Source organism: Nyctereutes procyonoides, unplaced genomic scaffold, assembly GCF_905146905.1.
Source record: "Nyctereutes procyonoides isolate TBG_1078 unplaced genomic scaffold, NYPRO_anot_genome, whole genome shotgun sequence".
Classification (NCBI taxonomy): Eukaryota; Metazoa; Chordata; class Mammalia; order Carnivora; family Canidae; genus Nyctereutes; species Nyctereutes procyonoides.
In genome coordinates this window covers 49992522-50013882 of record NW_026575131.1, presented here as the reverse complement: position 1 = coordinate 50013882, position 21361 = coordinate 49992522, and the positions used below count along the sequence as shown (strand labels likewise).

Genomic DNA, 21361 nt, shown 5'->3' with positions numbered 1-21361 from the left:
AGGGGGCTGGTTGGTGACGTTTATTGCATGATCCTGAGGCCAGCTCGGGCTCGCCTTGTAAGATTTACTATGGGAACGACTGGCAGTCCGGCCCCCTTCTCTATTCCCGGCGCCACGGGCCCTGCTCTGCTCCCTCCTCCCAGTCGCGTTTAGCCCTTGAGGGGGCCCCGTGGGCCTGAGGCTGGGCCCAGAGGGGTTGGGAGCTCCCCAGGAGCCCGGCAGTGCCAGGTGTGCGCGAGGGTGAGTCTAGGACTTCTTCAAACGACTGCGTTTCTTGCTGCGAGATTCGATTAATTTCTGGGAACGAATCTTAAGCGCCGCACGGGTCACCACGTCGTTGTCCTCGTCCTCACTCTCCTCTTCGTCTGCACAGGGCAATGAGGGGATCCGGGTTCCTATTCTTGGCTCAGATTTCCATTCCCAGCCTTTACCACCCCCCAACTTGGCCTCACGCCCGGCCTCCGACCACTTTCCGTTGGTCAGCTCGGGCCCCCAGCCCCGCCCCCCTTCCATGACCATACTGACCGAAGAACTTGTCCTTGAGACTGGCAAGGGGCAGGGCGATGCGGGTGTTGTACGTGGGCAGCTTTCCCTCTAGGGTGGAGTAGAACTGGGGGGGCGGAGCGGGAGAGAAGACGGTGGTGTAGAGGCTGCAGGGAAGTCCTGTGGCCCTTCCTCCTTACCCCATTCCAAGGTACACCCTGATTCCAAATGCACCTCTGCCCATTCGTCCAGTTTAGTTTTTCTCGGGACCAGTGTAATTGTTTGTTCTTAGAGCGTACCCGGATACCCAGCCCCGCCCCCCTGCCCGTAGGCCCGCCCCTGGTTCTGGGGGCCAGTCCCTTGATGCGCGCGCGGGGACACACACACACACACACACACACACACACACACACACACACACACACACACTCTCTCTCTCTCTCTCTCTCTCTCACTCCCCAGTCCTGCCTACTGGCCTCCAGGACCCTCTGGAAGCTTTCCTCACTCTACAAACCTCACACGTTGTCCCTGGAACTCATTTCCGCCCCATAGGCCTCCCCCCTGGTGTCCCCCTCCTCCCGCCCCTCCCTGCTCTTCGGCCCCAGTCCCGCCTCCTCAGCCCCGCCCCCGGCTGTACGCGCACCTCGTCGTCGCTGAGGTGGCGCAGCATCCCTGGCACGTTGTGACTCTCGAGCTGTGCCTGCAGCTTCAGCAGCTTTTCTTCCACGAGGCCCAGCAGGTCTGGCAGATAGTCCCCTGCCTTGGGATCCAGCTCCTTTCCCGCGAAGCGGCCATCCACCTGCGGCCGGGGGCGGAGCTGAATCAGCCTGGAGGGGGCGGGCCTCTGGGACTCGTTCCACCCGGGCAGGACCTTTGGAAGGTGACGGACCGCCAACAGGGGTGATGCTATCTATCCCCCGTGGGGCTTCTATTGTCAAGGCCCACGCCCCGGTGAGGGCAGAGCCTCCGAACTCCAGAGACAAAAGCAATGGGTGGAATGAAGGGTTTTAGTGGAGGGAAGGGGGTAATAACTCGAGAAGCCATTTCAGGGGTGACTTTCGGAAGAAATGGGACTCTGCTGCGGGCACGGTGGGGCTCTCCCTGTCTCGGGCCACCCAAACTCAGGTTTGGGATGGAGAGGCAAGGTGGGATTTTTCCCATGAAGATGGGACAGCGTCTCTGAAGTCCTGAGCCTCTTGAGAACTAAGGCGGTTTCCCTCAGGGAGATGGGGGTGGGGACTTTGAGGAGGGGGGATGGGTGTCCCCTGTAGGCAGGTTTCTGACGTCCTGGACAGGGCAGAGGGTTGGTCCTCTCAAGCAGGTTCCCCTGAGTAAGGGCAGGAACCACACCCTCGTGGATTGTGGGAGGCTCTGGGCTGAACTTCCTTGGGGGGGGGCAGGCCTACCACTGTGATGCAGTTCAGTTTGCCCGCCAGGTGTTCAAGGCTCTCCTTGGTCACTTGCATAGCCCGCTTGGTCCGTTCCAACTGATCCTGTGCCTCAGCAAGGCGCAGCTCTTCGGCCTTGAGGCGCTCCTGCAACTCAGCTTGCAGCTTCTGCTGACTACAGGCAATGGGGAGGTCACCACTGGAGAAACCTGAGCCCGGAGGCCCCTCATTCTCTTCCTTGGGCACGGGGTCTCACCTCACAATCGTGGCCTCCCCTGAGTACTTGAGGTCTTCCAGCTCTCGCTGCAACTGCTGCTTCTCTTGCTTCAGCCTCAGCAGCGACTGCTCGTTCTCGCTTTTGAGTGTCTCCAAATGCCTGAATGTATCCCCCTGTGCCAGGAACCGCCTCACCACCGCCTGCAGACCACCAGCCCGTCAGAGGGAGGCCTGGGCAGATCTGAGTGCACCTCCTCCTACTTTCCCCTGGGTGTGCAGGACAGATGGCCTAAGCCGGTGGCTTCTCCACAGCAATGTTTAGGGACTCTGTGAGTCAGACTCAGAGGTGCCTCAAGGATGTTAAGCCCCTGACACATAATTTTTGCAGGGTCCTTGTCTATATGAGGAATTTGAATCAGCCAAAATCAGCGTGTGGTGCAGGGTAGCAGTGAGCATAGTTGCTCTTCAAAATCAACCTGCCATCCACATTGTGACTGTGAATCTCACCCAATCCAGTGAGGAAATATGGCCAATCTCAGAGGTAGTTGCCCACCAGGCCAATTTCTGGAAAGGTGCCTGGCCACAGCGCCCCAGATGACTCCCATAGCTTGGAGTCCCAGAACTCCTCCGGGGTTATCCTATGAAAGAAGCAGCACTGGGAGACTGCCCAAAAGGCAGAAACTGGACAGGGGTCCGGCTTGCCAGAGTCCAAGAGTGGCAGTGGGCAGTCAGCAGTGCCCCAGACCATGGTACAGGCGCCGTAAACACAGAAGAGACAAAGCTCACACTTCTCACAGAGCTGACACGCCAAGGAAAGCGCCAGTGTTAGAGTGAACAGGAGAGGGAATGATGGCGAGGGTGGACAGCTCATGTGGGTTTTGCTGTGAGGAGAAGAACGGGGCACTAGCTAGAGGCAGAAGAAGTGTCTTTTACGAATAGAGGTTTGTGTTGGCTGAGGAACTGAGCCCGCGGAAAGGGGAGGCTGGCTGGGTTGGCTTCACTGGGCTGGGCTCAGCTTGAGCGCAACTAGAGGGCGGAGAGCGTTGCGGGCCGCCGGCAGCACTCACATGGGTTTCGGCCACCCCGGTGGCATCCTTGACCTTGCCAAAAAGCATCTCTGTCTGGTACATGGTCCAGCGCTGCTTCAGCTCCTTGTCTTTGACGCGCAGGCTGTCCTGGGTGGAATCTTCCGACTGCAGCAGCACGTGCTCACGCTGGGTCTGCTCACAGGTTGAGGCCAGGGCGGGAGAGTCAACTCTCAGGCAAGGATTGAGGGCAGGGGCCAGAGAGAGGGGTCGCAGGACAGGGGACCGCGAGGGGGCAGGGCCCGACTGGGGAGCCAGGGTAAAGTCTTGGGGCACCCAGTTAGGGGTCAGGAGGGCAGGAAAGGGTTGGTCAGCGAGGGGCAGTCACAGGGGCCGTGCAAAGAGGCGGGGTCAAGAGAGCAGGGGCGGGGCCTCGAGTAAGGGGTTGTGGCTAGAGGCCGGATCAGATTTAGGTGTGTGTGTTTTTGGGGGGGGGGTAATCAGGTGGGGAAGGATGGGGACCACCAGCGAGTGAGGGGACATCTGGCGGCTCCTCCAGACAGGCAATCTGATGGGAGGAGGGCGAGGGCAGGTTAGTGGGAGGAACCCTGGCATCAAGAGGAGGTGGCGCTGGGCGGAGTCCGGAGAAATGTTAAGAGCAGGGCAGGGGTGGGGCCGGGCCAGGTCTAGGCTGGGGCAGGCTGGGGTTGAACACCCCCTGCACCCCTGGACAGGGCCACCTTGCGCTCCATGCGTTCGTTCTGCAGCTTCCTATCTTCCGCCCGCTTCTTGCACTCAGTTATGTAGCGCTCACGCTTCTTGCGCTCTCGGAACACGGTCTCCTCCAGATACTGCAGCTGGTTCTGAAGGAAGAGCAGGATGACAGGGGGACCAGCTGGTACCCACCGTGGCTCAGGGCTGGAGTAGCCTGGCCCAACAACTTCAGGCAGCTGGGCCAGGCTGCGGCATCTGGGAGACAGGTGGGAGGAGCTCGGGGACAGCTGGGGTCCGGATTCTGGGGGCCAGGAGACCATGGCGTCTGGGCAGGAACCCCGGGGCCTGGTGGGCTGGCACCTTGGCGATATCCTGGGCGTTGAACGCCTCCTGGTTCACCACTTGCAGCTCCTCTAGCTCGCGTTTTGCCCTCACCACCTCAGCCTCCATGAAATCCAGCCGGTTTTCCAAGTGAAGGCTCTCCTCCTGGGGGTGGGGGTGGAGGGCCTGTGACCACTGTGCCTTGGCAGCTGGCCCTCCCACGTCGCCCCCCAGCCGTGCTGGTCCCCACCTGGAGATAGGCCTTGAGCTGCAGGTACACACCGGTAATGTGTTCAGCCTCTTCAGCCTTCATCCGGGCCTTCTCCAGGCGGTTCTCCAGGTTCCGCATGGTCTAGAGGGAGGCAAGGCTGGGCTGAGCCTTTTCTTCCCCTCTCAAGTTCTTCCCAGGATATCCCTGCCCTCCTCCCGCCCCTGGGTAGCCTCACCTTGGCCACCTCCGTGTTGCCATTCCGCATTTCTGCAATCTCCAGCTCGCGGAGGCTGTGCTGCAGCTGGAGCTCGTCCAGCCACTTCTGCCGCAGGCCCACCTGGTGCCGCAGAGTGTTCAGCTGCTTCACCTTCTCACTCAGTCGGTGGTCCAGGTGCTCCAGGGCCTGCTGGGGGGAGGTGAGCCCCAGAGGCAGTCTCAACCCTCCCACCTAATCCTTCCTCCCTTTCTTCTCCCACATCTTGTTTCTTATCACCCGGGGTCTCAGCAGCATCTGACCGAGCTGATCCCCTGCAGATCGTCATCTTTGGTGGCTTCCAGGATGCCAGTTTTCCACCCTGGCTGTCCCTTCTCCATTTCCTTGGCCCCCAGGAGGGACGGACTCAGGCTCTTCTCACTTCTGTTCATACCCACCACCTTGATGGACCTATCCAGGCTCATGGTTGGACCACAGGCTGAAGACATCCAGATTTAACCCCCAGCCCTGCCCCACTCCCAGAACTAGAGGGTCATATACCCATATCTATCTACACTGCCTTCCAGGCGTCTCCACAGGCATCTCGAAACTATCATGTCCAAGATTGAGTGTGTGAGATTCCCCGAAGTCGGCCTCCCTTGAATCTTCTCCATTTCGGCTCATAGCAGCTTCATCCTTCCAGGTGCTCAGTCCAACAGCTCAATGTCCTCACCTTTTCTTCTCCCACCTACATCCGATTCATTAGCAATGCTTTGTTCTATTTCAAAGGTTTTCCCAGAGATACCTTTTTCTTCCTATTTCCACCACTTTTGTCTGAGTACAGCCAACACCATCTTCACCATCTGACCTCCATTCTTGCTTCCTCACACTCTGCTACCCACTTCTCTGATTTGTCATAAAACCTGCACTCTTTATCATGGCCAGCTAAGCCTGCTGGAAGATTCAGCCCCTGCTGATCCTTTTTTTTTTTTTAATTAAAGATTTTATTTATTTGAGAGAGGGAGAACACGAGTAGGAGGAGGGGCAGAGGAACAAGCAGGGCTCAACACCAGGACCTCAAAATCATGACCTGGACCGAAGTCAGATTCTTAACTGACTGAGCCACCCAGGTGCCCCCTTGCCGACTCTCCTGATGCTCACCTCCTATGGAGACCCGCTCACACACTCCTCTGCCGCACTGGAGATGTTATCATCTCCAACACTCTACCCCTTGTTTCTACCTCAGGGACTTTGCATTCACTGTTCCCTTTGCCTAGAACACTTTTCTCAAAATCATTTCTTGCCTGTCTCATTCTCAGCTCAAATATCACCTTCTTAGAGAGAGGGGGCTTTGCTGACTCCCCACCCCAATCTAAAGTACAAACCCCTTGGGGCACCTGGTTGGCTCAGTTGGTTCAGTGTCTGCCTTTGGCTTAGGTCATGATTTTGGGCCCTGGAATCCAGGGCCTCACAGCAGGCTCTGTGCTCAGCAGGAGTCTGCTTCCCCTCTCCCTCTGCTCTCCCCACCCCATGCTTGCATGTGTGCACTCTCTCTCTCTCAAATAAACATCTTCAAAAAAAAAAAAAGTGCAAACCTCTACCCCATCCATCTCTAGGAAGTCACTCTGCTATTTTATTCATTTCTCTTATCACTACTGGAAATTACTTTCTGTATTTGTTCTTGTTCCCCTCCTGCACCACCCCCCATTGTCTTTTCCCCAGGAGGATATGAAGTTCTGAGGAGTGCAGATTGGTCTGTTTTTTTGACTGCATAGTCACCAATACCTAATACCATGCCTAGCACATGGTCGGTGTGTGATAAAGGTTAATTGAATGAATAGATGAATGCCAGCTGGTGTGGAGAAAGGACTGGAGAAGATGAGATGAGGCAGGGAGTCCAGCAAGGAGGGGACACAAGCTGGAAATGAAGGGAGATAGTGGGGTGGGGTGGGGCAAACCTGTCCTGTCCTGTTCTTCAGGTATGGCTTCTCTGACCTCCACTCCCGAATCACGGTCTGGACCACTTTCTCATCTCCCTGCAAGGACAGGAGCCCAGTCATCGCTCACCCAGACCACTCCCACTTGAGGCAGCACCCTGCCCTTGGGGATGCTGCCCTGCTTCCTGGAAACCCTTCACCCACTTCTGCACCCTCACCTGGAGCAGGTCTGTCAGCTGTACTTGCAACGCCCTGGTCTCCTCACGAAGACGGTTGATGGTCTCCTGATTCTTCTTGATGTTCCACTGGCTGTTCTCATAAAAGGCCTTCCGGTCACCCTCTGAGGTCATGTAAGGTACACAAGCAGGGTGTTGGGGTCTTCCCAGAGGGAAGCTGTTTTTGTTATCATTAACTTAATATTATAACAATACACTAGTTTGAGCACTTAGTATATGCTGGATGTTGGACAAAGAACTTTCCAGGTATCAAATGCTGTATGTCAACAGGTGCATATCCATATCCTACCCATTTACAGACGAGAAGAATGAGGCTCAGGCTTATTACAACGTTCATGGTCTCAAGAAGTCTGATTCCTGAGCCCAAACCTTCAACTACTGTGCAAGATTACCTTCTAAGAATGACAAAACAGTAATAATTATGGGTCACATCAGAATGTTGCAACCTTGGCATGACTGATATTTGGGACGAATAATTATTTGTTTTGATCTGTCCCATGGACTGTCAGATGGGGAGCAGCATCCCTAACTTCCACCCATTAGATGACAGCAGCACCCCCTCCCAACAATGTGACCATCAAAAATGTCTCCAGACATTGCCAAATGTTCACTGAGAAGCAAAATAGCCCTCTCCCATTGAGAAACATTGGTTTACCCTTTATAGTGCTTTACTATGTGTCAGGCACTGTTCTTACCACTTTATATATTTCAGCTTCCTGTAGGGTTGTACTCTCACTATCCCCATTTTACGAATAGAGAAACTGAGATCAATTAGGCTACTCACAGTCCCCCAAGATCAAACAGTATATGCAGAGCCAAGATTTGAACCCAGAAAATCTGGCTCTAGAATCTTTGTTCTTTACCACCACCACCCCTGCCCCCATGCATGGTAGAAAAGCTGAAATCATACAAAAGTATGAAACACAATCCTGTTGGTTCTGCGCCCAGGAAAGATTTTATAAGAGAGATGAGGAAAACCATGAAGAAGTACGAGTTTTTGCTTCCAGAAACTGGTCACCTGGATGAATGGTGGTGAAAGGCCCTTGTCACACTGTGCCTGGTCAGAGGGCTGGGTGGACACTGCTGACTCCTGATTCTTTATTCCTCTTCCAGCCATCTTACCTAACAGTTGTATCTTCTTTTGTAACTCTGCCACCTGCGTTTGCACAGCAGACTTCCCCCTGTGGGCATGGAGGGGTCTTGACTTGGAATGGTGTGGGGGCCAGGCATGGGCCACAATCTTCCCTTGGGAGTGATGGTGCTGGGTCTGAGTCGGATTGCCCTTGGCCTTGGAGGAAGTCAAAGCCTGGTCCTGAGGAGGCAGGATGTTGGTGGAGGCCGGCCAGCACAGGGGAGACGTCATGACGGGGTTGAGGCCTAGGGTTCCTGAGGATTAAGGAGGCAACTAGCCATTGCCCCTATCTGGGATTCGTCAGCGCGAGTTCCTCCGGCTCTGGGAGAATGCACTTTCCCACCGCTTGGCGGGGCCTCGCAGCATCTCCGGTTGCTCGGTAACCTCCGCCCCCGCCTTCCAGTGTTCCCATGGAAACCACCCGCGTTCCACACCACCTCTCTCATTGGCCAGCGCTGTGCAGGGGGCGGTCCAATAGCCAGGGGCCCAGCCTCTCTGCTGGACGCTGGGGGGAGGGTACTTTAGGGTCACGTGCTCATCTTTAAAAAATGTTTTTTGATTTTATTTTTAAGTAATCCTCACACCCAGTTTGGGTCTGGAGTGCACATCCCTGAGATTAAGAATCACACGTTCTAAGTCAGAATCAGCCAGGCGCCCCTACTTTTTTTTTTTTTTACGATTTTATTTTTGCGTAGTCTCCACACCCAATATGGGGCTCGAACCCACAACCAACCCCCAATATCAAGAGCCCCGCTCCTGGACTAAGCCAGCCAGGCACCCTCCCCCCAACACACACACACTTTTTTTTTTTTAAAGCTTTTATTTATTTATTCATGAGAGGCACAGAGGAGGGAGAGAGAGAGAGGGGCAGAGACACAGGCAGAGGGAGAAGCAGGCTCCATGCACCGGGAGCCCGACGTGGGATTCGATTCCAGGTCTCCAGGATCGCGCCCTGGGCCAAAGGCAGGCGCCAAACCGCTGCGCCACCCAGGGATCCCTTGTTTGTTTTTTTTTAAAGCACTCTCTACACCACCACCACTCCCCTGGGTTTCCTGGGCATTTTTCAGGAACCTTTTTTTCCGGCTGTAGGACCTGCCACTCCCAAGATGGAGGAGCCTAGCGCCGCCATTAAGCGCGCACCGTGAGAACGATGCCCCTCTAGGGCATCACAGTCCTATCCAAGATGGCCGCCTGGGGTCCAGCCCGGCCCCTCCCCCACTCGCCACTCCCAACATGGCACCGTTGAGGCACCGCTCCGCACGCGCGGCGTGATGCCGGAAGTGACGGATCCCACCAATTTCCGCTTTCTTTTTTCAGGAGGAACGGTTGGCTGCTGGGCTGGGGGGCGCGGTGGATATTGACCTTTGCCCCAGCCTCGTGTAGGTGGTGAACTATCGCGCGCGCGGGGGGAGGCGGTGACCCCAGGTTCTTATTGGGGGCAGCTGGAGGGTGTTCGTTCCTAGAGTGTGGGACTGTTAACCCCTTCCGCCGATTGGCGGGAATCGGACAGCTCACCACCACCCCCCGGATTGGGAGTGGAGGTTTTGAGCTTCCCACCATTGATATGAGCAAAGTGAGGCTCCCTCTGGGCAAGACTGGGGAGACCACCTCCCCCAGCCCCCACCGTGCCGTTAGCAAAGTGAGCCCCCATTGCCGGGAAGCGATGGAAGAGTCCAATTGGCTGGAGGAAGAGGTGACTTCCTTTGGCTGCAAGCAGCCCTCTCCCCTGACCGGCGTCCCTTTCTTGCCGCAGCGTGGGGGCACAGCACATCTCCCCGCAGCCCGCTTCCTCCCCAGAACCTGTTTCCGGTCTGCGAGCTTCCGGCGAGATGTTACTGTTGCTGTTGCTGCTGCCCCTGTGCTGGGCCGTGGAGGTCAAGAGGCCCCGGGGCGTCTCCCTCACCAGTGAGTCCCCCACGGGAGGTGGCTGGAGGTCAGGGTAGGGTGTGGGAGGGGCCGACTTGGCCCCCGAGATCGATGCTTTGGGCCTTCTGCCTCAGTTTCCTGGCCTCTGGGTAGGGAAGGTGGCAATGCTCTGCTGCGAGGTGGGGGCAGAGGTTGCCTTTCTGTTGAGCGGGCCTCTCCTTGCCCTGGGCTGAGCCGCTTGCCTCCGTCCCCAGACCATCACTTCTACGACGAGTCCAAGCCTTTCACTTGCCTGGATGGCTCTGCCACCATCCTTTTCGATCAGGTCAATGATGACTACTGTGACTGCAAGGATGGCTCAGATGAGCCAGGTGAGTTTTTCTCTGTTCACTTATTCATTCATTCATTCATTCATTCATTCATTCATTCATTTGACGTTGTTTTGAGTGCCTGGGAAATGCCAGGCCGCATGGTGGTGACCAAGACAAATCCAGCCCTGCCTTCACATGGCTCTCTGTTGAGTGGGGGAAAGCAGGCATAGAAGCGAGTGGTTTGTGGGTTGGTGAGGAAGGCCATAGCTCCTAGAGGAGCCCCAAGAGCCCCCCCATCCCCTTGGCCCCAGCCTGGGGGTCAGGAAGTGAGATCTCACCTGAATCCTAAAGTGTGCTAAAAATGGAGGTGCCAGCATGTGCAAATACCCTGAGATGGGAGACAAGGTAGGGTCAAAAAGCAGACAAAGACAAGTGGAGGCAAGGGCTGGAGCAGTTGGCCAGGCCCTGTTCTGAGGGCCTTGGGGAGAGGCAGGAGCGGACACTGGAGGGGTTTACTTCAGGCTCCGGGTAGGCAGCTGCCCTTCCTTCCCTTTCTCAGCGTTGATTGCTCTCCCAGGCTGTCTATGCACACCTGTGTCCGGGGATCTGCCTGTGGGTGGATGTGACATGTTTCTCCTGAGCACACCCCAGAAACTTTTCCTCCCACAGGTACAGCCGCCTGTCCTAATGGCAGCTTCCACTGCAGCAACACTGGCTACAAGCCCCTGTACATCTCCTCCAGATGGGTCAACGATGGAGTTTGTGGTGAATGAGAGCACACCGGGGTTGGGGAAATAGGTGGTCGTGGGGGAGTAGGGAGGAGCCACTGCCGGTCTCATCGCATCCCTGCTTTGTGCTCTTAGACTGCTGTGACGGCACCGATGAGTACAACAGCGGGATCGTCTGTGAGAACACCTGCAAGTATGTGGCTGGCACCTGCTGCTCCCCACCGCACGCCCCAGCCCTTTCCTCACTACACCCAGTGAACCAAGCGCCCTTCTCTTTTCTGCCCTTTTTTTTTAAAAAAAGATTTATTTATTTATTCATGAGAGACACAGATAGAGAGGCAGAGACATAGGCAGAGGGAGAAGCAGGCTTCCTTCATGGAGCCTGATGTGGGACTCTATCCCGGATCCCAGGATCACGACCTGAGTGGAAGGCAGGCGCCCAGCCACTGAGCCACCCAGGTGTCCCTCTTTTCTGCTTCTTTTTTTTTTTTTTTTAAATTTTTTTTTTTATTTATGATAGTTACACACACACAGAGAGAGAGGCAGAGACACAGGCAGAGGGAGAAGCAGGCTCCATGCACCGGGAGCCCGACGCGGGACTCGATCCCGGGTCTCCAGGATCGCGCCCTGGGCTAAAGGCAGGCGCCAAACCGCTGCGCCACCCAGGGATCCCCTCTTTTCTGCTTCTGTGTGTCGAGTGCTCACTCTGTGCCAGGTGCCTTTTGAATGAACACCACATTGCCACTTCATCTCTGGTCCAGAACCAGGTGCAATTGTTGCCTGTTCAACAGATGAGGAAACTCAAGTTTAGGATAAAAAGTGACTTCCCTAGGTTCCCACAGCTAGGACACATCAGAACCAGGACTTGTACCCAGGCTGATTGATCCTGAGACTCCAGTCTTTTCATTGCTATGCTCTTGTGGCAGGACCTAAAATTTGAAACGCCCATAGGCAAGTAGTATAAACGGCAGAAACCAGGTGAGTCTGAGGCAGTAGGGCGTGGTGGGCATTGTGGCATCTGAAGGAACACCTGTCCCTTGACTTCTGTCAGTTAAGGGCAAGTGGCCAGGCTAGATTCGTTTTTTAGGGAACCTGAAAGTCCCAATACTTTTTTAAACTCACCTGATGGAAAATCTTTTAACTACAGGGTAGGTCAAGGACAACCCTTGGCCTTCTTGCCTGAGAGTCTGGGATTTCTGTGTTTTTCTTCCTTTTTCGGGAGCAGCTTCTAACCCCCACATCCAGACATTTCCTAGCCCCTTTCCTGGACACCTACAATGGGCGAACTCTGAGTGCTGTCCCTCCTCTCAAGGACAAGGATGAAGGGCTCTGAGGCCAAGAGAGCCCCGGGAAGTCGGGGGAGGAGGATTTGCTCTTCATGTTTCCTAATGCAGGGGGCCGGCAGCAGGTGGGTTGAGCCCTAAAGGCCTCCTTGGCGGTGCTTGTGTGTTCTCTCCACACTAGAGAGAAGGGCCGGAAGGAGAGAGAGACACTGCAACAGATGGCAGAGGTCACGCGAGAGGGGTTCCGCCTAAAGAAGATCCTCATTGAGGACTGGAAGAAGGCTCGGGAGGAGAAGCAGGTGAGGGACCCTGTGGGGCTGGCCGAAGATGATCTGGGCCCTGAGGCCTGGAGTCAGGGGCCAGTGAGGTTGGGTGGCCTTGACACATGCCCCTGAATAGTGGAGTTCTAGGGCCAGTTACTGTGTGTGTGCTGTGGTTTACTCATTTGTCCACTGGCTGTTTAGTCATTGGTTAAGTTGTTACCAGGTGGTGGGCAGCACAGGTATTGACCAGGGCCTTGGGTGGCAGCTTGAAGTGGGCTTAGAGGAGCTCCCCTCCTGCATCCCAGAATGGGAGGGACCCCTCTCTGCATCCTGGTTCCCTGTAAGATGAGACTGATGACCATGTGACCTCCCAGTTTTGGAGGAGGATTCAAGACATCAGAGGGGCCGGGTTAGTTCAACAGGGTGAGTTCTGCAGAGGTTGGAAGAAATTGTGTGCCTAGGCATGTGTCTCTTCCTCCCCTACCTGCCACCCCCTGGGCTGTTAGGTCAGAGTCCTCAACACTGCTCCTGGACTTTTGCCAGGTCCTCCATAGGAGGGCTCAGCTCTGTTTTTCTGCCCAGGGAAGGTTCTGGGTTTTTCTTACCTCCATGCCCTGGCTGGTGAGGCTCCTCCTGAGTTCAGAGGTGGAGAGGCAGTGAAGTCTTTTCTGAGTTCAGAAGACAGTGGGGGAGCCATGGAGTGAGGTTGGTTCCAAGTGACTTTTGCCCTTCTGGGGCAGTAGGAGGATCCTGGGAGCAGGCCAGGCTGAGGTGGGGGTCAAGGTCATAGGAGGAAAATGATCCCCGGGGCTTGGGCTAAGACCCTCCAGCTTGGGGCCCCATCCTCATGCACACTCATTCCTTCTTGCAATATCCACAGAGGCCCGGGGGTGTGGTATAGTGGGCATGAGACTGGAAGCAGACCTGGAATTGCCTCAGGGCATATTGTCTACTGAGAGGGACAGGTGACAAAGTGACACCCAGGGCCACTGGGAAAAGGGGTATCTGGGTTGGGGTTATGTGGCATAGAGGAGACTTGTGCCCCAGTCTCCCTCCTTCCCCCACCTGTTGTGGGGGCAGGAAGCAGGGACGGCTTCTGGAGAAGGCCTCTATCTTAACTCAGATCTTAGAATAATTCAGAGTTAGCCATGCAGAGTATTCTAGAAAGAGAGAAACCACGTGTGACGAACTGGAAGCAGAGCTTTTGGGGACCTAAATGTTGGGGTAGTTGGAGCCTACAGGTTAAGAGAGGTGTGGCACAGACGGGGCTGGAGAGGTGATCCTGATTATGCAGGACCTTGTGGGGGCTACATCAAGGTGTTCAGGGTTCCCTCTAGTGACCTCTGGGGGACCCCAGGGAGGGGGAGACCCAGGGGGTTGTGTGTTTTGGAGAGGTCACCTGGTGGCCACCCTGTAGCGTAGAGGCAGAAGGAGAAGTGGCATCTGGTCTCTTGCCCACCCAGGAAAAGCTCACTGAGCTACAAGCCGGGAAGAAGTCCCTGGAGGACCAGGTGGAGATGCTGCGAATGGTGAAGGAGGAGGCCGAGAAGCCCGAGAAGGAGGCCAAAGACCAGCACCAGAAGCGGTGGGAAGGTACGTCACGGGGTGGCCCCGGGAGCCTCGCTCATGACCTGTTGGCTTCTATGTCTCCTGACTTTTGATCACAGCACCTCAGCACCTCCATGCACCTAGTTGTCTTGCCCTGTGCGTCGGTCATTGTATTCAGAAGTTGTTTGGAGGAATAATTTGCAGTCTAGCAGAAGTGATTTTTTTTTTTTCTCTTGAGAGGAGAGGCTCTTCTTCCTGCCAGCCACGTGGGGACAGAACCATTGGGGGATCCCCTGAATCCAGAGCAAAGGCTGGAGGTCCCTCCAACCTGTCAGGCAATGGGAGCTCAGGTGTGAGCACAGGCTGCGTGATTTCTGGTCCAGCCTCTGTAAGGGGACAGCCCCTGCCAGGGTCATAGCGTAGTTATGAGGTGGGGGGGGCTCTCCCATTCTCTCCACCTGGGGCTTTGATTTTTCTCTCCCTTGTCTTACAAATTCTCATCAGATCAGATGTCCAAATTTGCCAGGTGCTTCCAAGTTCTTTTATCTTCCCGAATTGCTCTTTGCCTTGGCAGTTAGTATCACTTTGGTTGGTTGAAGATGGTTTTTGTGCTCCATCCAGCATTGTCTTGCCCTTGGCAGGTTATACTTGCATTCTGGGAAATTGGAAGCCTTGGCCCTCGGCCTCAGTCTCTCCAGTGGGGGTCACCCTGGGGCAGCAGGCTAGAAGGGCGAGGTGGGGCAGAAACCCACTCCAGACTAGCTAAAGGACCAATCGTTGCAGGATTTGGGAAGCATGGCCCTGGTGATGGGCTGGTAACCAGGAGCTGTGGGCACCCCGTCTCTGAGTCCGCACTGCTGGTCTTTTTCGTTTCCCTGGGCACCTGCTGCATTCTCTGTCCCTTCCTCTCTCTGCCCTCGTTTCTCATAATCCGTAATCCAGTAGGTCACCCAGTGTATATGGAGTGGCTGCACACCCCAGGTGCCAGTAGTTTAGCACTGATCGAGACAGAGAGAGCCCCTGCCTGCTGAAGGACGAGTGAGCCAGGCAGAAGGCACAGGTGCAAAGGCTCTGAGGCCGCATCATGTCTGGTTTTTAAGGAGCAGCTAACTGCCGTGTGGCTGGACAGAGGGAGTATGCGTGTCGTGGTGGAGACAAAGGCAGGCCTTGGGGATCATGGGGAGAACTTAGGCTTTCACTGCAAGTGAGGTAGAAGCCATAGAGGATTCTGAGCAGAGGCGGAACAGAAGCCAGGAAACCAGGGAGGAGCGGACCACATTGGTCCAGGCAAGCGATGGGCTGGGACCAGGGTAGGGGGCACAGAGGTAGAGAGAAATGGGCAGCTTCTGGATACTCCCTGAAAGCAGACTGGAGCCTTGTGGCCCTGGGGCAGGTGAGCAGAGGCTGTTCTGGCTTCCACCCTCTGCTGCTCTTCAGAGACCCCGGGCTTTGTTATGTCCCCTCTTTCCCGGGTGGTGTCCAGCTGGTACCTTCCCTCCACCTAGAATCACACTCAGGCTCTGCTACTCAAACAGCCGCCCCAAGCTCTGCCTTCCTCTCCGGTGCTGGAAAGTCTCTCTGTTCATCCCGGTGGAGGCTGACCTCCTAAACCTTTCTGTGGCTCTGCCCCGGCTCTGTCCTTCGCCAGCTGGGTGACCATGGGCAGGTCCCTGCAGCCAGCCAGCCTCACGCCCTCGTCTGTGAGAGGTTACAGTGCCAGCTTGCTCTGCTGGGGCGCTGTGGGATCCCCGGGCTGAGCTGCAGCGTGGCAGAGGAAGCCCCACTTACCCCATCGTAGATGGCTGAGCTGAGGTCCGGTGTACGCTCTGAGCTTGGTCACCGGAGCTGCTGTCCCCTCCAGCCAGACTAGGTGGGGATGAGGCCAGCAGAGGAGGCACCGTCAGAGCAGAGGCACAGCTGCAGGCCTCTCCCTGCTGGCCATAGCCCAGTTCCCTCTCATGTGCGGCTGGCTTTCGCTTTTCCTGGGACTCCCCAGAGCCCCCCAGGAAGCCTTCCTGACTTGGCCACACCAGACTCCAGTCTCCATCCTGACCCTTGTGTCAGAGAGCAGGCCTATATGGGGTGCATGGGCTGCTTCTCATGGGGGCCTCCTGGACGTGGCCGACCTATGCGTGATGTCCCGCCCACCCTGGCATGGCGTTTGCCAGCCCCTTGCTTATTCAGACCCAAAGTCCTAGGGTGTTCTCGAGCCCAGCCCCCATGCTTGCAAAACCTCTTAACTCCCCGCTTCAGTCTCCCCACTATCTGGCACTTCTCAACTCTGCCTTGGCCCCCACCCTGGCCAGCCTTTGGCGTCTCCTGGCTCCCATCCCCGGACTGTGCTCTACACTGGCCCAACATGGCACCCAGTGTAGGACCTCGCACACAGTGGGCCACATGGGGTGTCGGGGCAGGGCAGGCCTCAGGGTGGCAGGTGATGGAGCTGGCTCTTCCACAGAGCAGCAGGCTGCCTCCAAGGCCCAGCGGGAACAGGAGCTGGCAGCCAGTGCTTTCCAGGAGCTGGATGACGATAAGGATGGGGCGTGAGTCTGTCCATCCTGCCCTGGGCCTGGGGTTCCCTCCTCCCACCTCCCCCTACCCTGTGCCTGAGCCCTACCTCCCCGGCGTGAGTCCTTAGCTAGTCCTAAACCAATTCTGGACAAGCCTCTGCTTGCTCAAGTATAAAGAAAAATCTGAGGGTAGATGAGGGAAACCACCCCCGCAACACCAAGGAGCCAGGTGAGGTAGCTGGGGGGCCCCATTACTTTTCCTAAGCCCGTTCTGTGGCCTGGGTCACTTTGACAACAGCCAGACCCCTTTCAATGCTGCCGTGGCCCTGCCCTTGCTGGCTGGCCCAGGCTAATGGCTGAGGGCAGGGTGGGCTGTGGGAACATGGAGTCTCTGTCTCTTCTGAGACCCTTGAGGGCTGTGGGGTCTTCAGGACTGGGTAGGAGATGAGACTGGGCCCCACTCCAACCCCAACCCTAGAGCTCACTTCTCCCAACTTCTACGCCTGTCCCTTTGAGGTCCTAAAATAAGTTCTGGGGCAGAACGGGGAGGGGGAGTAGCGGGCCCCTGAGCCAGTGGGCCTTACCTCTCTGGGCCTCTGCCCGCGCCCCTGCAGGGTCTCGGTCACCGAGCTGCAGACCCATCCGGAGCTGGACACCGATGGTGATGGGGTTCTCTCTGAAGGGGAAGCTCAGGTACCCCATCCTTCTTGCCCCGGGACTTGGAGAGGGCATTGCCCCAGGGTGACGGTAGGGCCAGGCGGCGGGGCCAGGCTGGTTATGGATTGCTCCCAGGGTTGCTGGGAAGCCCGGCATGGCTGACGCCACTTGGCTTTGCCTGGGTGAGGCCAGAGGGTAACAGCCTGGCTCTCCTCCCTGCCCTTGGGGACCCAGTGGCAGTGCACAGGTGCCACGGGGGCATCTGGTTAGGAAAGCACCAGATTTCCTGCCCACCGGGCCCCAGATGCAGCTCCCCCTCATCCCCCCAACCCTCGCCCCACTATCCTCCGTCCTTCGTCCTTCGGTGTGGGTCTTGGCCTCCTGTCCTCACCAGTCCGGATCCCTGCTGCTGGCCTCTTCCCTGTCCTGCCTGGGCCTCTACCTCTTCCCAAGCGCCCAGCCACCTCTGGTTGCAGTGCCCTCTAGCTCTTTCTCCCTCTGTGTCTCTCACTTTCTCTCCCTGGCTGCTTGTCCCCGCCTGCGCCCCTCCTCTGGGCCCCCTCCTTGTTCCCACAGGCCTGTGCTGCCCCCTTCTGGGCCTGGTCATGGGTGGTCAGGGCACATCCGTGCCTGGCACACAGCGGGGCACATGGAGGCCCCAATCCTGACACCACCCCCAACATGTACACAGGCCCTCCTTGGGGGAGACGTGCACGCCGACGCCACTGCCTTCTCTGACCGTCTCTGGGCTGCCATCAGGGACAAATACCGGTCTGAGGTCAGTCGGGGGAGGAGAAGAGAGGCAGTGCCCCCCTCCCAGCCTTCCCCCTCCCAAATGCCTCACAAAGGAACTGCCTCTGGTTCTGGCACAGGGCCACCCTGGCCAGCTGGGTAACCCAAGCACCCTCTGTGGAGGGCCCCCCCTGCCAGCTGTCTGTCCCTCCCTTCAGGCCCATTGGAAGGGGCAGAGACAGAGGCTGCCCACTGGGTGATGGTGTGAGCTTGGGCTTGAGCCCCGGGGAGGTGGGGGTGGACCACGGAGCCCACGGCACCTGCTGCCCACACACCCGCCAGGTGCTACCCACCAGCCCCCCAACTGCACCGTCGGAGCCTGACCTGAAGGAGCCCAAGGAGGAGCAGCCTCCAGTCCCCTCACCACCAATGGAAGAGGAGGAAGAGGAGGAGGAAGAGGAGCCGGAGGAGGAAGAGGAGGAGGAAGAGGAGGAAGATTCCCAGGTGCCAAGGGAGCAGCCCAAGGTGTGTGTTTGGAGGAGAAGGGGGTGACTGGGTGGGGGCTGGGTCACTTGCTGACTCTGCCCCTCCCCCAGGAGGCCCCACCCCCACTGGTGCCCCCGCAGCCTGCGGCCAGCCCCACTGAAGAGGACAAAATGCCGCCGTATGATGAGCAGACGCAGGCCTTCATTGATGGTGCGCGCCAAGCCGGGGAGGGAGGGGACCCTGCCCAAATCCAAGCTCCCGTGCCTGGCGCCTGCCTGGGCCCATGCAATGGGCCTTACTTGGTTCCCAAGATGGGCTTGTGTTGGCCCCAAGCAAACCTGGGGCGTGTGGGCTGTCCTGGAGGGGGTGTCTGGGGCCTCGAGAAACCATCACTAGCCTCGTCAGCCCCAGGGGCCCTCCTGCCTCAGGCTGCCGCTTGTTTGTGCCACCCCAGGCTGGGGTGAGGAGCCAGCAAGGCCCCAAGAGCCCTGGCCCTCCTCCTCCCTCAGGAGTTCAGAGCCTGGGCAGCCGAGTGGGGTCTGCCCTGGGACTGGAGGCCTGCAGGGCCTTCCTGGGCCCAGTCCTCACTCTGAGCAGGCCGGGAGCTGGGGGAAGTGGGTGTGTCCGTGGCACCCCCTCCCTCTTCCTGGATGGGGCTTTGGGGCACCTCTGACCTCCTCCCACATTGCCCACCCCCTCCAGCCGCCCAGGAGGCCCGCAACAAGTTTGAGGAGGCTGAGCGGTCCTTGAGGGACATGGAAGAGTCCATCAGGTAAGGGGCGGTGTCTGGCCACACAAGGCCGTGTTTGCACCTGCCATGTAGCCGCCTGCCCTGAGCTCCCCAGAGGAGGTGGTAATGGGGAGTTGCCGAGGCTACCTCTACTGAGGCGGTGGCGGCTCCTGCAGGGAGGGTCCCCAGACGGCGAGGAGCCTGAGCCCAGCCCCCAGGTGGCCCTCCCTTGCTGGAGTGGGCCTCCCCATGTGATCCCGACGAGGCTGTGGCGTCCCCAGCTGCCCCTTAACTGCTTGGCCTCCCCCTTCCAGGAACCTGGAGCAGGAGATTTCCTTTGACTTTGGCCCCAACGGAGAGTTTGCCTACCTGTACAGCCAGTGCTACGAGCTCACCACCAACGAGTGCGCCCACCACTGGCCAGCGGGGCGGGTGGGGTGGACTTGTGGGGTCCTGGGCGAGGACAGGGGGGTGAAGGGGTGGGCTTACGGGCAGTCAGGGGAGTTTGAGGAGGCTGGGGTCCCATGTTCCCTGCTCACCATCCCCATCCTGTGACAGATACATCTACCGGCTTTGCCCCTTCAAGCTCGTCTCTCAGAAGCCCAAACTTGGCGGCTCCCCCACCAGCCTCGGGTGAGTGGGTGTAGACCAGACTTCCTTCCCCCAGCTCCCCAGTCCCCTCCAGCCCCCCTCCTAAGCACCTCACTCTCCTGCAGCACCTGGGGCTCATGGGCTGGCCCCGAGCATGACAAGTTCAGCGCCATGAAGTACGAGCAGGGCACGGGCTGCTGGCAGGGCCCCAACCGCTCCACCACCGTGAGTGCTGGCAGGGCGTCCTGGCAGGGCGCGGGCTGGGGGCGGGGGTCCAGGCCCCCCCCCAAGCCCCCCTGAACGCTCACCTGCCTGCCCCAGGTGCGCCTGCTGTGTGGAAAGGAGACAGTGGTGACCAGCACCACAGAGCCCAGTCGCTGCGAGTACCTCATGGAGCTGATGACGCCAGCCGCCTGCCCAGAGCCACCACCTGAACTGCCCACTGATGGTGACCACGATGAGCTCTAGCCCTCCTGGGTGCGGAGGTGCCCACCTCAACTTTGGGGGTACAGCACGCTCTAAAGAAAAGAGCTAGGCAGGCACCTCTTCTCTCCCCACCCCTCCGCCTCCCTCTCCGTCTTTCTCATTTGGTCTCTCTCTGGTTCCAGAACCTCAAGGCTCAGAAACATCCCCAACGGTGCCACCTGCCCACCCAGCGCTCCGCCAGGGGACCGAGGCCTGCCCCTCCAGGCTCCTCACCCTGGCATTGGGGGCGGGGGTGGGGGCGGTATCCGTGTGGAGCTTTGCCCTGCTCTCAGGGGGGCTGGGCAGGGCACAGCCGCCTTCCCAGGCCCCGGTGGTCTCCAAAGGTGGAATAAAGGAGTTCCGCACCCCCTGGGCGCCCGCCCCCGCCCAGGGTGTTTGCCTCCCTCCCTGGTGGGGATGAGTGACTTGACCTGTGACCTCAAAACAATAAACACGATTCCCTCTCCCCAACCAGGCTATGTCCACCTTGCTTTCCTCAGGTATGGGATGGGCAGAGGGTGGAATGTAGGAGAGGCGGCTCTCTGCAGGTCCAGCACCCACCTCCCCTGTCAGGGTTGCGGTCTCATCAGAGCCTACATCTGAGCTGCCCGGTGGGCCCTGGAGTAAGCCCAGCGCTGCAGGGCAGATGGACCCCCCAGGCCACTTCCATCTGGGCTAATGCCTGCATTGGTTTCTCACCCACCCCAAGTCGTGTGTATGTGTGTGTGTGTGTGTGTGTGTGTAGTGGGGAGGGGCGGGGGCTCCGGATGAGAGCCAGGCCTAGGTGTGGCCACGCAGCCAGGACCAGTGACACACTCCCAGCACTCCCCACCTGCCAGCACACAGACAGCCGAGGCCGTAAGATTCTGAACTTTTATTTTCTGGCATGAAAAGTACAAATAATTAAACAATTCCATGTAAAAGTCTGTTACCGCGGCCAGGCCTGTAATCCCGGTAATAAATAGTCTAAACGCAACGCAAAGTGTTCTTGTTGGGTTTTGGGTTTTTGTGATTTTTTTTTTGTCTTTTTCTCGATTTTTTTTTTTTTTTTTTTTTTTTTACAGTTCTTTATCACCTCCAACATGGACTCTTGTCGTGATTTGAAACCTTCTGAATAAATAACAGGATGAAGGGAGGGCTGGAGGGGGCTGAGCCCCCATCCCACGGGCCCTGCCCCTGCCCCCCAGGGTTGTGGAAGACCCCAGGCCCCCTGGCCCCTGGGGTGAGGGGCTGGCCTCTGGGGAGGGAGCCTGGCTGGGCTGAGTTCTGTGTTTTAGAAAAAGAAGTCCCCTCCCAGACTTTGGGGTGTCAGGGGCCTAGGCCTCAGTGGGGAGG

At 57.7% G+C, this 21361-nt stretch overlaps 2 protein-coding genes across 6 annotated transcripts; one reads left to right on the top strand and one right to left on the bottom strand.

The window, feature by feature from the left end:
• Window positions 1–31: 31 nt before the first annotated feature.
• Window positions 32–8155, bottom strand: ODAD3 (outer dynein arm docking complex subunit 3). Of its 2 annotated transcripts, none has more exons than XM_055343493.1 (13): window positions 7847–8155; window positions 6707–6828; window positions 6510–6587; window positions 4594–4764; window positions 4398–4499; window positions 4187–4312; window positions 3853–3975; window positions 3155–3307; window positions 2128–2288; window positions 1890–2046; window positions 1127–1282; window positions 526–610; window positions 32–365 (listed from the first exon to the last, which is right to left on the bottom strand). In XM_055343493.1, the coding sequence occupies exons 1-13, from the start codon at window positions 8085–8087 to the stop codon at window positions 247–249; spliced, it is 1794 nt and encodes a 597-aa protein (XP_055199468.1). In that variant the 5' UTR covers window positions 8088–8155; the 3' UTR covers window positions 32–246. The 2 variants fall into 2 exon arrangements, with proteins under 2 accessions (XP_055199468.1, XP_055199469.1); XM_055343494.1 differs by having other exon boundaries at window positions 4594–4761.
• A 976-nt stretch (window positions 8156–9131) lies between these two features.
• On the top strand, window positions 9132–20497 carry PRKCSH (protein kinase C substrate 80K-H). Of its 4 annotated transcripts, none has more exons than XM_055343489.1 (18): window positions 9132–9235; window positions 9610–9761; window positions 9977–10093; window positions 10703–10798; window positions 10897–10954; window positions 12226–12343; window positions 13771–13900; window positions 16314–16398; window positions 16980–17058; window positions 17714–17800; window positions 18097–18258; window positions 18351–18450; window positions 18943–19012; window positions 19285–19374; window positions 19529–19603; window positions 19687–19786; window positions 19883–20067; window positions 20170–20497. In XM_055343489.1, the coding sequence occupies exons 2-17, from the start codon at window positions 9686–9688 to the stop codon at window positions 20027–20029; spliced, it is 1590 nt and encodes a 529-aa protein (XP_055199464.1). In that variant the 5' UTR covers window positions 9132–9235; window positions 9610–9685; the 3' UTR covers window positions 20030–20067; window positions 20170–20497. The 4 variants fall into 4 exon arrangements, with proteins under 4 accessions (XP_055199464.1, XP_055199461.1, XP_055199462.1 ...); XM_055343486.1 differs by having other exon boundaries at window positions 18097–18279; window positions 19883–20038; XM_055343487.1 differs by having other exon boundaries at window positions 18097–18279; window positions 19883–20046.
• Window positions 20498–21361: the final 864 nt, after the last annotated feature.

Bases quoted from the DNA above. Each gene is read 5' to 3' on its own strand.
- ODAD3 (XM_055343493.1), bottom strand. From the start codon at position 8,087: ATGACGTCTCCCCTGTGCTGGCCGGCCTCCACCAACATCCTGCCTCCT. The intron at 6,829-7,846 runs GTAAGATGGCTG...ACATGACCTCAG, and splicing joins AAAGAAGATACAACTGTTAG to AGGGTGACCGGAAGGCCTTT. The intron at 366-525 runs GTCAGTATGGTC...TGCCCTGTGCAG, and splicing joins TCTCAAGGACAAGTTCTTCG to ACGAAGAGGAGAGTGAGGAC.
- PRKCSH (XM_055343486.1), top strand. From the start codon at position 9,686: ATGTTACTGTTGCTGTTGCTGCTGCCCCTGTGCTGGGCCGTGGAGGTC. The intron at 12,344-13,770 runs GTGAGGGACCCT...TTGCCCACCCAG, and splicing joins AGGCTCGGGAGGAGAAGCAG to GAAAAGCTCACTGAGCTACA. The intron at 19,604-19,686 runs GTGAGTGGGTGT...ACTCTCCTGCAG, and splicing joins GGCTCCCCCACCAGCCTCGG to CACCTGGGGCTCATGGGCTG.